We start from the raw sequence: 12042 nt of genomic DNA, 5'->3' as shown, positions 1-12042 counted from the left end.
CTGTCATGTCCTGCTCATTGGGGAAGGGGTGTGGCAAGAACACAGCACAGAAAAAGCTTGCTGTAAAGCAAACTTCAAGCGCTCTTTTAGGAAACAAAAAAGATGTAAACAATATGAATATATCAGCCTCACTGGCTTTCACTTTACAGCTCAGGTTTGAGCAGGAATGGAAGAATTACTCCTTTATTAGGGGTGAAGCAGCTAGTGTCTTTTTGTCTGGAGTACGGGTTGATGTACATCAGTCTTCATCAAGGGTTTTTTGTTTGCTTTTACTGTCCACATTTGTGTCTGGAATGGTGCTACACTGGAGTGTATTTATACTTAACTAAAATATGATTTAACCACAAGAGTAGGTTCTTTTTAAATCCACTCGATGTTCAAAAAATAACTTGAGAATGCCACCAAATGGAGAGGGGTTTTAAGGGTTTTGGCGACATACAGGGAGCATGACTACATGCATGTCCAACACTTACTGCCCACAATTGTAGTTTCTTGACAACTCTCATGGACAGTACTGCATCCTTCCACCATATCACAGGCCAACACATAGCATGGAACCCTGAATCAGGTATGAAGCAGCAAAATACTCAACAGCTTTCAGTCACAGAGCCTGAATCAAACATGTTTCAGAAAACAAAAGTCAAGTTAAGAAGTCAAAGAGCCCAGTGGAATTTATTGATTTTAAGAAATACTACAAAAAGGTAGAAAACATCACTGGCACTCCTACGTAAATGGACGTCTGCAGCACGGGCACTGCCCCAGGAGGCACGGACCAGGATAAAGACAACAGTCTCCCATTGAACAGCACGGCAAAAACACTGCTGCTGTAGCACACACAACTTTATATAATTTATATAAAATACAATATGTAGATTTGCAATAAAACATCTATATCACAGAATCAAATGCACTGAAAAGATTACATAAATAAGGCCATGATGGTTGAACACCCCCCAAATATTTGATATCTTTCCCCAAATCTCACAAGTCACACAACTTATCATACAGATCAGAAAATATCTACACAAATCACATGGTTAGTCGAACTACTGGGATGATTGGTTATCTGTTCACTCAGGTAGGGTGGTAAAAGAGCCACAACCACTAGGCCTGGTGTGCGGTGCATGAGAGCAACATCTCTGGGCAAGGTCGCGAATGGGCCATAGCCATGAGACCTGGCATGACAGATGGCAAAAGCACATTTGAGAACTTGAGGATTTATGAGGTGCAGGAAGGAAGTGAATGATGGTGAGCGGCAGACACCATGAGATGGTGAGTGACTGGAAGGCTGGTCGAGGGTTTCAGAAGGCAGGCTTTAGGTTGATGCTGAGCTGTGAGAACCTTCGTGATGCTTTGAGGTTAACAGGTAGGCCTAGGCAATGCTGAGTGAAGGGACGGCAAAATTAGCACTGTACTGAGGGGTTAGATGGCAAGAATGCAGATGAGCTGGGAAGGCAAGACCACGGTGATGCAAAAGAGAATGAAAGGGAAGGCCCAAGTGAGGCTGAGGGATGCAGGGAGGGGTTCAGGCAGAGGGATAAGAGGGAAGTTTCTGAACAATACTGAGGGACAATGAGGCGAGACTTGGACAATTCTCTGAGGGGTAACAAGAAAAGGACTTGGGAAGTGCTAACGGGGTCCAGAGGCAGTAAATGGGCCATGCTGGGTGGATGAGAGTGCAGGCACAACTGCGGAGGGCAAGGAATTGCCAATAGTGAGTGAGCAGAACTTGGTCAGTCGTGAGAAGGTAGGCCTGAGTGCTAATAATGCAGGGCATGTCAGATGGTGAAATCTGAACTATATTGATGAGATAAGAGGGAGAGAGCACTACATGGTGGATGCGGAGTCAGTGAGCAGGCAAACAATGCCTGATGGCGTAGGACACTGGTGACACTGAAGGCCATCGAAGGTTGCAGAAATGACTATGGTTCCTTTTGTCTGTTCTCTTGTCTCTCTCCAAGTAGGGATGTTTTAACATTCTCAGGCTTGTTAATGTCCCTGGATATTGTTGAGGAAAAGGCAGGGTTAAGGCAATATTTATCAACAAAGGAACATGCACACTACTTTCATCTGGAACCAGGCAACCAGCAGTATGGACAATCATCTACATACTATAGTCAGACCTTGTCCAAAGGATGGCAATGCTAGCAGGCGGTACGGCAAGACTTGGGTTGATAAACACAGTGTCAAAGCACGAAAGCTTATGGATCAGAGAGGAAAAGTCATGCTAGCTAAACTTAGCACTGATATTCTTAACTCATAAGGTTTGCAACTCCAGGGGCAGAATGACACCACGCCAACACTGCATTGATGAGAGCACACCAGGATAGTATAAAGTATGCAAGTGGCCCCTGCCTGAAGGCTGTCAGGAGGGAAATAGTTGGTAGCACTGTGTGGACAAGGGACCTCCTTTGCTGGCACTCCACAGGTGAGATAATATCACAGTGGCAATTCATAGACAAAACAATACCAGCTTGTTGTAGGAGCTTAGCCATATTGGACAGGAGAATGCTTAGTCATTACTGCATGGTTCCAAAACACCATGAAGGTTGGATGGGCAAAGGCTACCTATGACGAGGGCAGAGGGGCATGGATGGCACTGAACTTGCTGTAATTAATTAACAGCCCTTAACAGTTAGTAGCTAGTAAATCTGGCTGCAGGGAACAACATGCTGTTGCTCTTCTACACAAAAGGCACAACACACCCCTGCAGTGCCAGCTGCAACTCTAAGACATCTGCACAGCAAAGCATTTGCTACAGCTTACAACTGCTGCTCAGATGCACACAGAGCATCACACTGCGATTTCAGCACATGGTCTACCACCTGCCTGAGATAGCACACCTCATTGCCAGACTACTGCTGAAATACCTATAGGCACAGAGCACCCTACAGGAAAGGCTGATGCTGCTCCATTATCTTCAGCTCTCTACAGCACTACTGACAGCTTCAGCTCCAAAACCCATAAGTCAGGGAATTCAGACCTACTACAAACCAGCATAAAAAGGGAATGAAAACCACAGCGGTGTAGTGTCCAAGTATAGTACACTGCATAGTACTGCATGAGAAGGGACTCTATCACATAGTATACTACCCTGTACAGCAGCATCTGGGACTGCATGTTACTGCACAATGCTGGCTTAAGGTCTAATGCAGTGCAGCTACAGAGGACTATGGTCAGCTTCCAAGCACTGCAACATCTGGCTATTTCATAGACAACGTATGTCAAACTGTATCAGGTGCGCATATAAGATTCCTATTTTTGAGAGACCTTGACTGACTTGCATATATTTAAGGGTCATGCCAAAGGGTAACAATTTCTCATTGTACGTAGTGGCTTTGCGTTCTTTCTGGCAAATCAAATATATTTTGACGTGAAAAGATTTACCCAAGATAATCTTCAACTCCTATGCACTTACTACCCAGTAGAGACTGAGCCACGAAGAGAGCTTAAACACTGGGAATAGTATTAGCCCCTGGCATGGATACCCCATAATAGAGGCACACAATCCTGGGAAAGAATGAGAACCGAGGAAAGGTCAAAGAGACAGAAGAAAATAGGCCCGGGAAAAGAATCAGCTCCAGAGAATAAGGCAATGTGAAAACTTTGCATTTTGGCCTTACTGGAATCCGATGTTAAGCAGAAACCTTTACAAAAGGGCTACTAGCAGGCCTCTCCACAGAAAGAGAGGCGTAGCACATACACAATTGCACACATTCATTCCATATACACACCTGCACACATTTTACACAATAATGCAGAGAACACCGGCCTGCCGCGGAGGTCACTCTGCTCCACTTGTGCAGAATGTGTTTCTCTGCATGTGTTTTGCTGGTATGATGTTCTCACCCAGCACATCTGTCCAAAGTCTTCTGAGCATTACGAGGACCTTTGGCGTCATCTCCAGCAGGCGGCTTACCAGAAGGAGGCACTGCTGTCGGTGGGGGCTTTGCCCCTGAAAATTCCATTAGTATTCATGATGAGGACTTCTTGCAGTTATGATCTCCCAAGAGATAGGAGGATATCCTTCCCCAAGGGTCTTACTCCATGAAATGGCCAAATCCACTCAATGGAAGATTCCTTCAGTGGTTCTGAAGGCAGCAGAGCCAACAGAGCAGTTTGGCTCCCTCTGTTCGATTCAGGCTCCATCAACGCTAGGTGGAAGGGGGAGCTTGGACAAAAACCCCTCTGCTGTCTGTCCGTGCCAGCTTGAGTGGGGGCTCCATGGATTCTGCTACTAGGGTTGCAGAGTCATTGGTATGGAGGGAGATGTCCTGAGACATTTCATCATCACTTTCATCTTCTTCTTCTTCTTCCTCATCTAGTTGAGAGACAGAGAAAGACGCTGATGGTTATTTTCCAATTCAGTTCAGATCCTGCGCTTGACTAAGCAAGATTGACCTACCCATCCCCTTTACTTGTGAGATAAAAGCTAAAAGTCTACACTCCATATCCCCTTCCTTTCCTTTTCCTAGGATTCCATGGAGAAATAGGACATCCACTGTACAACTGCTTCCACTAAGCTAATCCTCCCAGTTCAACCACAGTGACCGGTAAGTCCACCTGCCCATTTCTTGAACACCCATTGTCCAGTGTGCAATCTTTCAGAGATTCACATAAGTCTGCACTTCCTGCTAAAGGTTGCGTTGCAGAGGGCCAGCACTGCATTACTGTTTCAGACCATCTAATAAATCCGAACTGTGAACCTCATGAAAAGGCCCCTTTTAACACAAGACCAGCTTCTGTCCTACAAGACATCTGTATTTACCTAACAGGCTTGCTTCTTCTGACTTACACAAGATCTGCTTAAAAACATATCTCCCTCTGCTTTACACCTGACCGGCCTTACATCAGACCTGACGCACAGCATCTTCTGTACCCTAGACCTGCTTGCATCCTTTACCAATCTTGGCTCAACCTCAAACCACACCTTTCTTCCGCCACATCTGCCTTACTCTAGACATGCCTCACAACACATCAGATTTTGCAACACATCAGACCAGCCTCCATCTTACAACAGCATGAAAATCCAGAATGCCCCCTCATTTCAGAGGGCAGCTTGCAGGACTCACCTTTATCAGGGTCAAGTGGGTTCAAGGTGCTCCCAAGGTTGGCAAACTAGAGATTGAAACAACAGGCAGGTTAGTCTTTGGGCATCTTTAGACTGTGCATTCCACAACAGTACACTTGCCACTACCTTTCACCGCTCATTCATTATGTTCCTTAAGAGGGGGGTCTACCACCAGTGACCTGTCGGTGATTTTTTATTTTGTCCCCTTGCTCTGTAAGCCTGTTACACAGGGGTCATGATTGTAGCAAAAGAAAGAATGAGAGGCATTGCCTCGTTTAATTCATGAAATGTGTCCCTGCACTTTAACACAGTGCCTGGCTGGGTCTCTATAGCTTGCTATACCCTGTTAAGCACAATCTAATACTTCCTTTCTGAGGGGGTTAGTTGTAAATATCAGGTAAATTATCTATACCTATTGCTTATGCAGGGACTGCACAGGTACTTTTCTTCATGCATCTGGGGTGAACCCTTGCAGTTCCTTCTGTCCTTTCTTTGGTCAATTCCAAGTTTGAAAGACCGAAATCAAGGCATATCATGTAAGTGGGTTTCTTATTTGTTTGTCATCGGCGTCTATACCGTTTCTATTTCCTTCTTTTTGTGTTAAAGTCAAATAAGATGTCCTTGATTTAGCCACACTGTTTGAGTATTTTCAGCTAAAAGTAGCTTTTCTATTTTTATTCAAATCTACCCCAGGCGATAACCTGAATTGCTTGTGCCTGCTGACACCTTGTAGATGGTTATCAGAGCACAAAGACCTTACATGGGTTAGGCTAGACTGATGATGGCCCTCAAGCTTTGGGATCTTTAATTGATTAACATGCTTTGAATTCCCAGAAACGTTATACACATATGAATTAAAACACATACATTATATGATAACTATATGTCAACAATTATATCCCAGAAAAATATGCATGGATCACCTCAGGCATAAGCAAAAGGTCTATGTCCAAAAAGTTAAAACACCATAGAAATAATGAACAGACAGAAGTAGGATAACCATACATATCCTAAAGTTGAATTCACAAATATGAAGAATTGTATTTCAGCAAGTTTGAATGAGGGATGATATATAACCACTCTACTCGTCCCCCACTGCCTACCCCAGCATTACTTGTCCTTTCAACTCTTTGTCTCTTTATGTATCAGTGGCATTTACTTTTTACTCACCCCACAACATTGTGTTATTGGTGTTATGTATACATTGCTCCTAAAGTTAAGTAACATTACCAGAATTTGGAACGTCAGTTATACAGTCTAGGGCTGTGATTACTGTTGTATTAATCTGAATGTTTACTGTACATGTTTAGGTAGAATGTTCTCATCCTACCTTAAGAAGATGATCAATCTTAAAACTTTTTAAACAGAATTAGGCATCAAGGAGACCTAGTTCATAAATTTATTTTCAGATCCTGTGCTTGATTAAGCAAGATTTCTATTCTCTTGAAACACCGGTAAAACCCATGCCACAGGAAACCGCAAACAAATAATCAACTGTTTAAGAATAATAACGATATACAAATAAGATACAAATGCGGAAGAAGAAAAAGTTACTTCCCCATAGTCCTAGTTCTCTGCAATGGGAATAACGTAGTAGGTCCATGAACTATCACTGTTGTGCCCATTCTAGCACTATCAGGACCAACCTAGCCTTGGAACGATACTGCTTAACCAGAACTGGGTATCAGCAGAATGTGAGGTGCAGGAAAATGTGAAAAGAAATTTCTTTGAATTATCTTTCAGAAGGCAGTCCATTTCGGCCCTGACTGGTAGTATCTGGAGGCATAACCTAGCAAGTCCTGTATCCTGCATCTGTAAACAAATCTGTTTGGGGATAACCACAGTCTTGGAAGGCATTTGGCAGAATGCAATTATTGAGAACCAGTCATAGTTTTCTTGCAATGACTTACTAAGGGGCATATCAACAACAACCAGCGATAATTATCGCTAAGCGCACTTAGCGCTAGGATAATTATCGCCGGCTAGCGTTGATTTTTATCGCTGAGATAGCGTGCTATTAGCAACGCTTATCTCAATAGCGATAAAAATCCTCACGCTAAGTGGCTAACGTGAGATTATCACTGGAAACCCAGCGATAATCACATGTTAGCTTGTTGATAGGGACAGACAAACTTAGCCATGATATCCTCCTTCCATAGGATATCATGGCTAAGTCAGAAAAATACCAGACGTAAAAAAGCAGCGTTAACCGCGGTTAGCGCTGCTTTTTTTGTCTCTAACAGGGTTAGCGATATTCTTGATAATAGGAGAAATGTGGCTTAGCGACATTTCTCCTATTATTTTACTCTGGAACGCCCCCTTTGCATCTCATTAGAGATGCAAGGGGAAGCGTAGAGTAAAAGGGTGCTAACATGCGAATTTGCATGTTAGCACCCTGTTGTTGATAGGGTGCTAGTTTTATCTCTGCTTCTTTGGCTTTTAAAGCCAAAAAAGCAGAGATAAAGCCCTTGTTGATATGCCCCTAAGTGAGTCTACTTCTGTTTTTTGAATCCCTGGAAGGGAAGAGCAGTGATGAGCAAGTCTATTAATCATTGCCAGATCGCTTGTGATTCCACAGAGAGAGGTCTGAAATGAGTCCGTCCCTGCTTGTTCAGATAATACAATGTTGTTGTATTGTACTTCTGAGGAAGGGAGTTTGATGTGAATAAAGGAACGACTTCAGAGCCAGAGGACTAATATCAATTGATATGAAAGATTTTCGGCTCTGACCATCTGCGTCATGAGCCTTTAGGTGACCTTTGTGAGCTCCCCGTTCCCAGAGAGACACAGCTGTAATTGATGTTTGGGCTAGAATGTCCTGATTGAATGTTATTCTCTTCAGTAAATTGTTATAATTGACATCACCATGGCATTTATTAGATTGCTGATTGCAACCGTGTCACCAGCTGCCTGAGACCTGATTCCACTGGTCCTCCTGGCGCTATTGTAAAGGCCTCATATGAAGTCTTGCATGACGAACCAGAAAAATGCAGGAAGTCATTTATCTTAGGAGGGATGATATATCTTGTGCCGTCGGATGAGGTGTTCATAACACACTGAGACAATTCAGATGAATAGATGATAGTCTCTCCTCCGAAGGGATAATATTTTCTGACCATAGTATCCAAGTTTGCTCCCAGAGAGGGTAACCTTTATACTGGAGTGACTATCAATATTTTTAGTTTGAAGTGACAACCCAATCGGGCCAGACACTTAAAAAAATGTTTCAGAGTTTCTTCCAATGGTGCTTGCTTTATTAACTAGTTATCTAATTTGGGCTAGATGAAGATTTCCTGTTTCCTCAGATGTGCTGCATTGACGGCCATATACTTTGAGAGTGTTTGAGGAGCTGCTTCAGCCCGAATTCTAGGACTTTATACAGGAAATGGCTATTGATCACCATAAAACATAGGACTTTCTGATGCTTCTTTATTATGAGAATGTGAAAGTAGGCATCCTAAAAGTCTATCGCTCACATCCAGTCCCTCTTACGTGATTGAGGGTAAATTTGTTGTAAAGTCAGCATCAGGAATTTTTCTCTCCTTCTTTATAACTTTGTTGTCCTGAGAAGAGTTTTGAATTCTTCATTTGGACTCTGGAGAACGTAACCGATAAATCCCTGTTACGTTTTGGTGAATGGAAACCACCTCCACTACATGCTTCTGTTTTGCAGTGTTTGCTTCCCTTCAAGGCAACTCCTCATGACAAGGAGAAGTCTTCTTTCGTTATTGAGTGGGAAAAGGAGACTTGAATCAACAAGAATATCTATTGTGAACAAATATTTAAGACCCATCTATGTGTTGTTATCAAGCGCCACTCTTGAAGATGATTTTCTGCAGCCACAGATTGTTGCTGGCCTCTCCTTTCTCTTGACGGCTTACGTGATTGGTGTGTCTGCCTCTGATGGTGTTGTTGATGTGACTATGGACAGGCTTGAACCCTCGGCAGGAAGAAAATTCTATCATATGACATGTATTGCTTCTTATATTCTTTCTTCTTCTCACGACTCCTAATATTTCAATCTATCTTTTCATTTGGCTTATTACTTAATTCACATGTGAGCCGAAGAGAGAGTTTCCTGAAGAAGAAGTTACCTTTGGTAACGCTCTTTCTGGTAGAGACTCTATCTAGCTACAGATTTCTCCCCTTTTGAATACTCCCAAAGCATCAGACTGGATCAGGCAGCAATTTTGTAGTGCCTCTGCACGTCGGAAGGTGGCACAGCACAGCTCTGCACTGACACTGTTCTGCTCTGGAAGTGATATGCAGGGTCTATAAAGGCACCCCGCCTGTGTGCTAATGTCAGCTGCTTTCTAGACTGTCCGTGCCTCCAGATGGGGAGCCCCAAAAGCAAACTGGTATACCAGTGTGCAGATTCCTACACTTGGGATCTTATTATGAGGTAGAGGCCAGTCGCAGACTAGGAAGGATGGAAATGTTTGTGAGGAATCTACGGCTAAATAGAGTCTCTACCAGAAGAACAAGTTACTTACCTTCGGTAACGCTTTTTCTGGTGGATACAGTATCTGCCAAGATAATCCATCTGGAAAGAGTGCGCTTGTGCACCGCTCTGCCTTTCCTGCAGCCAACAAAACCCTGGTCATCCACTCGAAAGTCTTTAGTCCTATTGAGGTAAAAGCTCACCGCCCTCTTAGGTTCCATGCGGTGAAGCCGCTCCTCTTCCTTGGAAGGGTGAGGGGGAGGATAGAAGGTAGGAAGGGTAATGGACTGCCCCAGATGGAAAGGAGTTACCACCTTGGGCAGAAAAGCAGCCCTGGTCCTGTGTACCATTCTTTCAGCATGAATGGTCAAGAATGGGGGTTTTGAACTCAGAGTTTGAAGCTCACTTACTCTCCTTGCCGAGGTAATGGCAATGAGAAAGACTGCTTTAAAAGATAATAGCGTTAAGGGACACTTGTGCAAGGGCTCAAAGGGAGAACCCATCAAGTAAGTTAAGACAAGATTTAAGTCCCATTGAGGCACAATAAATGGAGTGGGCGAAAATTTGTTGGTCAGGACCTTAATGAACCGTAATACAATAGGTGACTTAAACAAGGACGGCTGATCCGGCAAGCAAAGGAATGCCGACAAAGCCGATAAGTAACCCTTCACAGTAACTACAGCAAAGCCTTGCTGAGCAAGAGAGAGAGCAAACTGAAGGATGTTGGATAAACGAGCCCTCAAAGGGTCAAAAGACTGCTCTCCGCACCAAAGGACAAATTTAGGCCACCTGTAGGAGTAGATAGACTTGGTGGACTGTCGCCTGGCCGATAATATAACATCCACAACGTCAGGCGGGAGAGAAAAAGAATTCAGGTTGCCCCGTTCAATCTCCAGGCATGAAGGTGTAAGCCCTGGACGTGGGAGTGTAGAACCTTCCCCTCCGACTGTGAGAGGAGGTCTGCTCTGAGAGGGAGACGGAGCAGAGGGCACGAGGAGAGGTGGAGAAGATCTGTGTACCACACCCTTCTTGGCCAGTCCAGGGCGATCAATATGACTTGGGCCCGGTCTTGGCGAATTTTCCTCAGAAACCGAGGAATCAAGGGTATGGGAGGAAACGCATAAAGGAGATGTGAGTCCCATCTCAACTGAAACGCGTCCCCCAAAGCTCCCTGCATCGGATACTGGAGACTGCAGAATGACGGGCAGTGAGCGTTCTCGTGAGTGGCAAACAGGTCCACCCGAGGAGTTCCCCACGTCCGAAAAACGTGACGAACCACCTCCGGATGAAGCCTCCACTGTTGGTCGGCAGAGAACTGACGACTGAGACTGTCTGCATGCACGTTCAGAACTCCGGCCAGATGATTTGCCATCAGGCAAATCTGATGATCCTGAACCCAGGATCAGTGACGTAGAGCCTCTCTGCAGAGACAATGCGACCCCACACCTCCCTGCTTGTTGATATACCACATCGCGGTAGTGTTGTCCTTCAGGACTTGAACCGACTGATCGCGAAGGGAAGGGAGGAAGGCCTTGAGTGCTAAACGTATCGCCCGCCACTCCAAAAGGTAGATGTGAAGCAACCTTTCGTCTAGAGACCAAAGACCCTTGATCTCCAGATCCCCCAGATGCGCACCCCACCCTAAAGTGGATGCATCCGCTATCACTGTGGCCACCGATGAAGGAAGATGGAAGGGCTTTCCTTGACATAGATTGCCCTCCATGCTCCACCAAGAGAGATCCACTGCAGCTTCTCTGGAGATCCTCACAGACTCCCTGAGATCTCCGTTGTGCTGATACCACTGCCTGCGGAGGCACCACTGGAGCACCCTCATGTGCCAGCGTGCATGGTTGACCAACAGAATGCAGGAAGCAAACAGACCGAGCAGACGAAGGACCTTCAGGACTGGAACGACCGCTCCATTGTAAAACAAGGGAATCATTTCCTGTATGTCGAGAATCCTTTGTGGAGGTGGGAATGCTCGACACACAGTAGTGTCCAGTACCGCCCCTATGAACAGGTTGCGCTGAGAGGGCACCAGGTGAGATTTGGGCATGTTTATCGAGAAACCCAATTTGTACAACAGCTGAGTTGTAACCTGCAGATGATGAAGCACCTTCTCTGGCGACTCCGCTTTGATCAGCCAGTTGTCCAGATAGGGGAAGACTGGAATCCCCGACCTTCTGAGATGGGCTGCCACCACCGCCATCACCTTGGTGAAGACTCGAGGTGCAGTAGTAAGACCAAACGGGAGGACCGCAAACTGATAATGTTGCGACCCTACCGTAAAACAGAGATACTTCCTGTGCGACTTCAGGATGGGGATGTGGAAATACGCATCCTGTAAGTCGATCGACACCATCCAGTCCTCCTGTTGCAGCGCTTGAAGAACCTGCGCAAGGGTGAGCATCTTGAACTTCTCCTGCTTCAGAAAAAGGTTCAAGATCCTGAGGTCCAGGATTGGACGCAGCCTGCCATCCTTCTTCCGAATCTGGAAATACCGGGAGTAGCATCCCTGACCCCTTTCCTG

General features: G+C 45.0%; 1 protein-coding gene across 7 annotated transcripts in view; it reads right to left on the bottom strand.

Moving 5' to 3' along the window:
* Positions 1 to 645: 645 nt before the first annotated feature.
* RFX1 (regulatory factor X1) overlaps positions 646 to 12042 on the bottom strand; it is a 549504-nt gene continuing 538107 nt past the window's right edge. For all 7 annotated transcript variants that reach the window (XM_085600474.1, XM_085600477.1, XM_085600480.1 and 4 more), the window contains 2 exons: positions 5073 to 5118; positions 646 to 4321 (listed from right to left, as the gene is read on the bottom strand). In XM_085600474.1, the coding sequence (XP_085456600.1) occupies positions 4155 to 4321; positions 5073 to 5118 (213 nt within the window). In that variant the 3' untranslated portion in view covers positions 646 to 4154. The remainder of the gene's footprint in view (positions 4322 to 5072; positions 5119 to 12042) is intronic.

The sequence above is a fragment of the Triturus cristatus genome, chromosome 4_2, assembly GCF_964204655.1.
Source record: "Triturus cristatus chromosome 4_2, aTriCri1.1, whole genome shotgun sequence".
In the NCBI taxonomy this organism is placed as follows: domain Eukaryota; kingdom Metazoa; phylum Chordata; class Amphibia; order Caudata; family Salamandridae; genus Triturus; species Triturus cristatus.
This window is presented reverse-complemented; position numbering and strand designations above follow the sequence as displayed.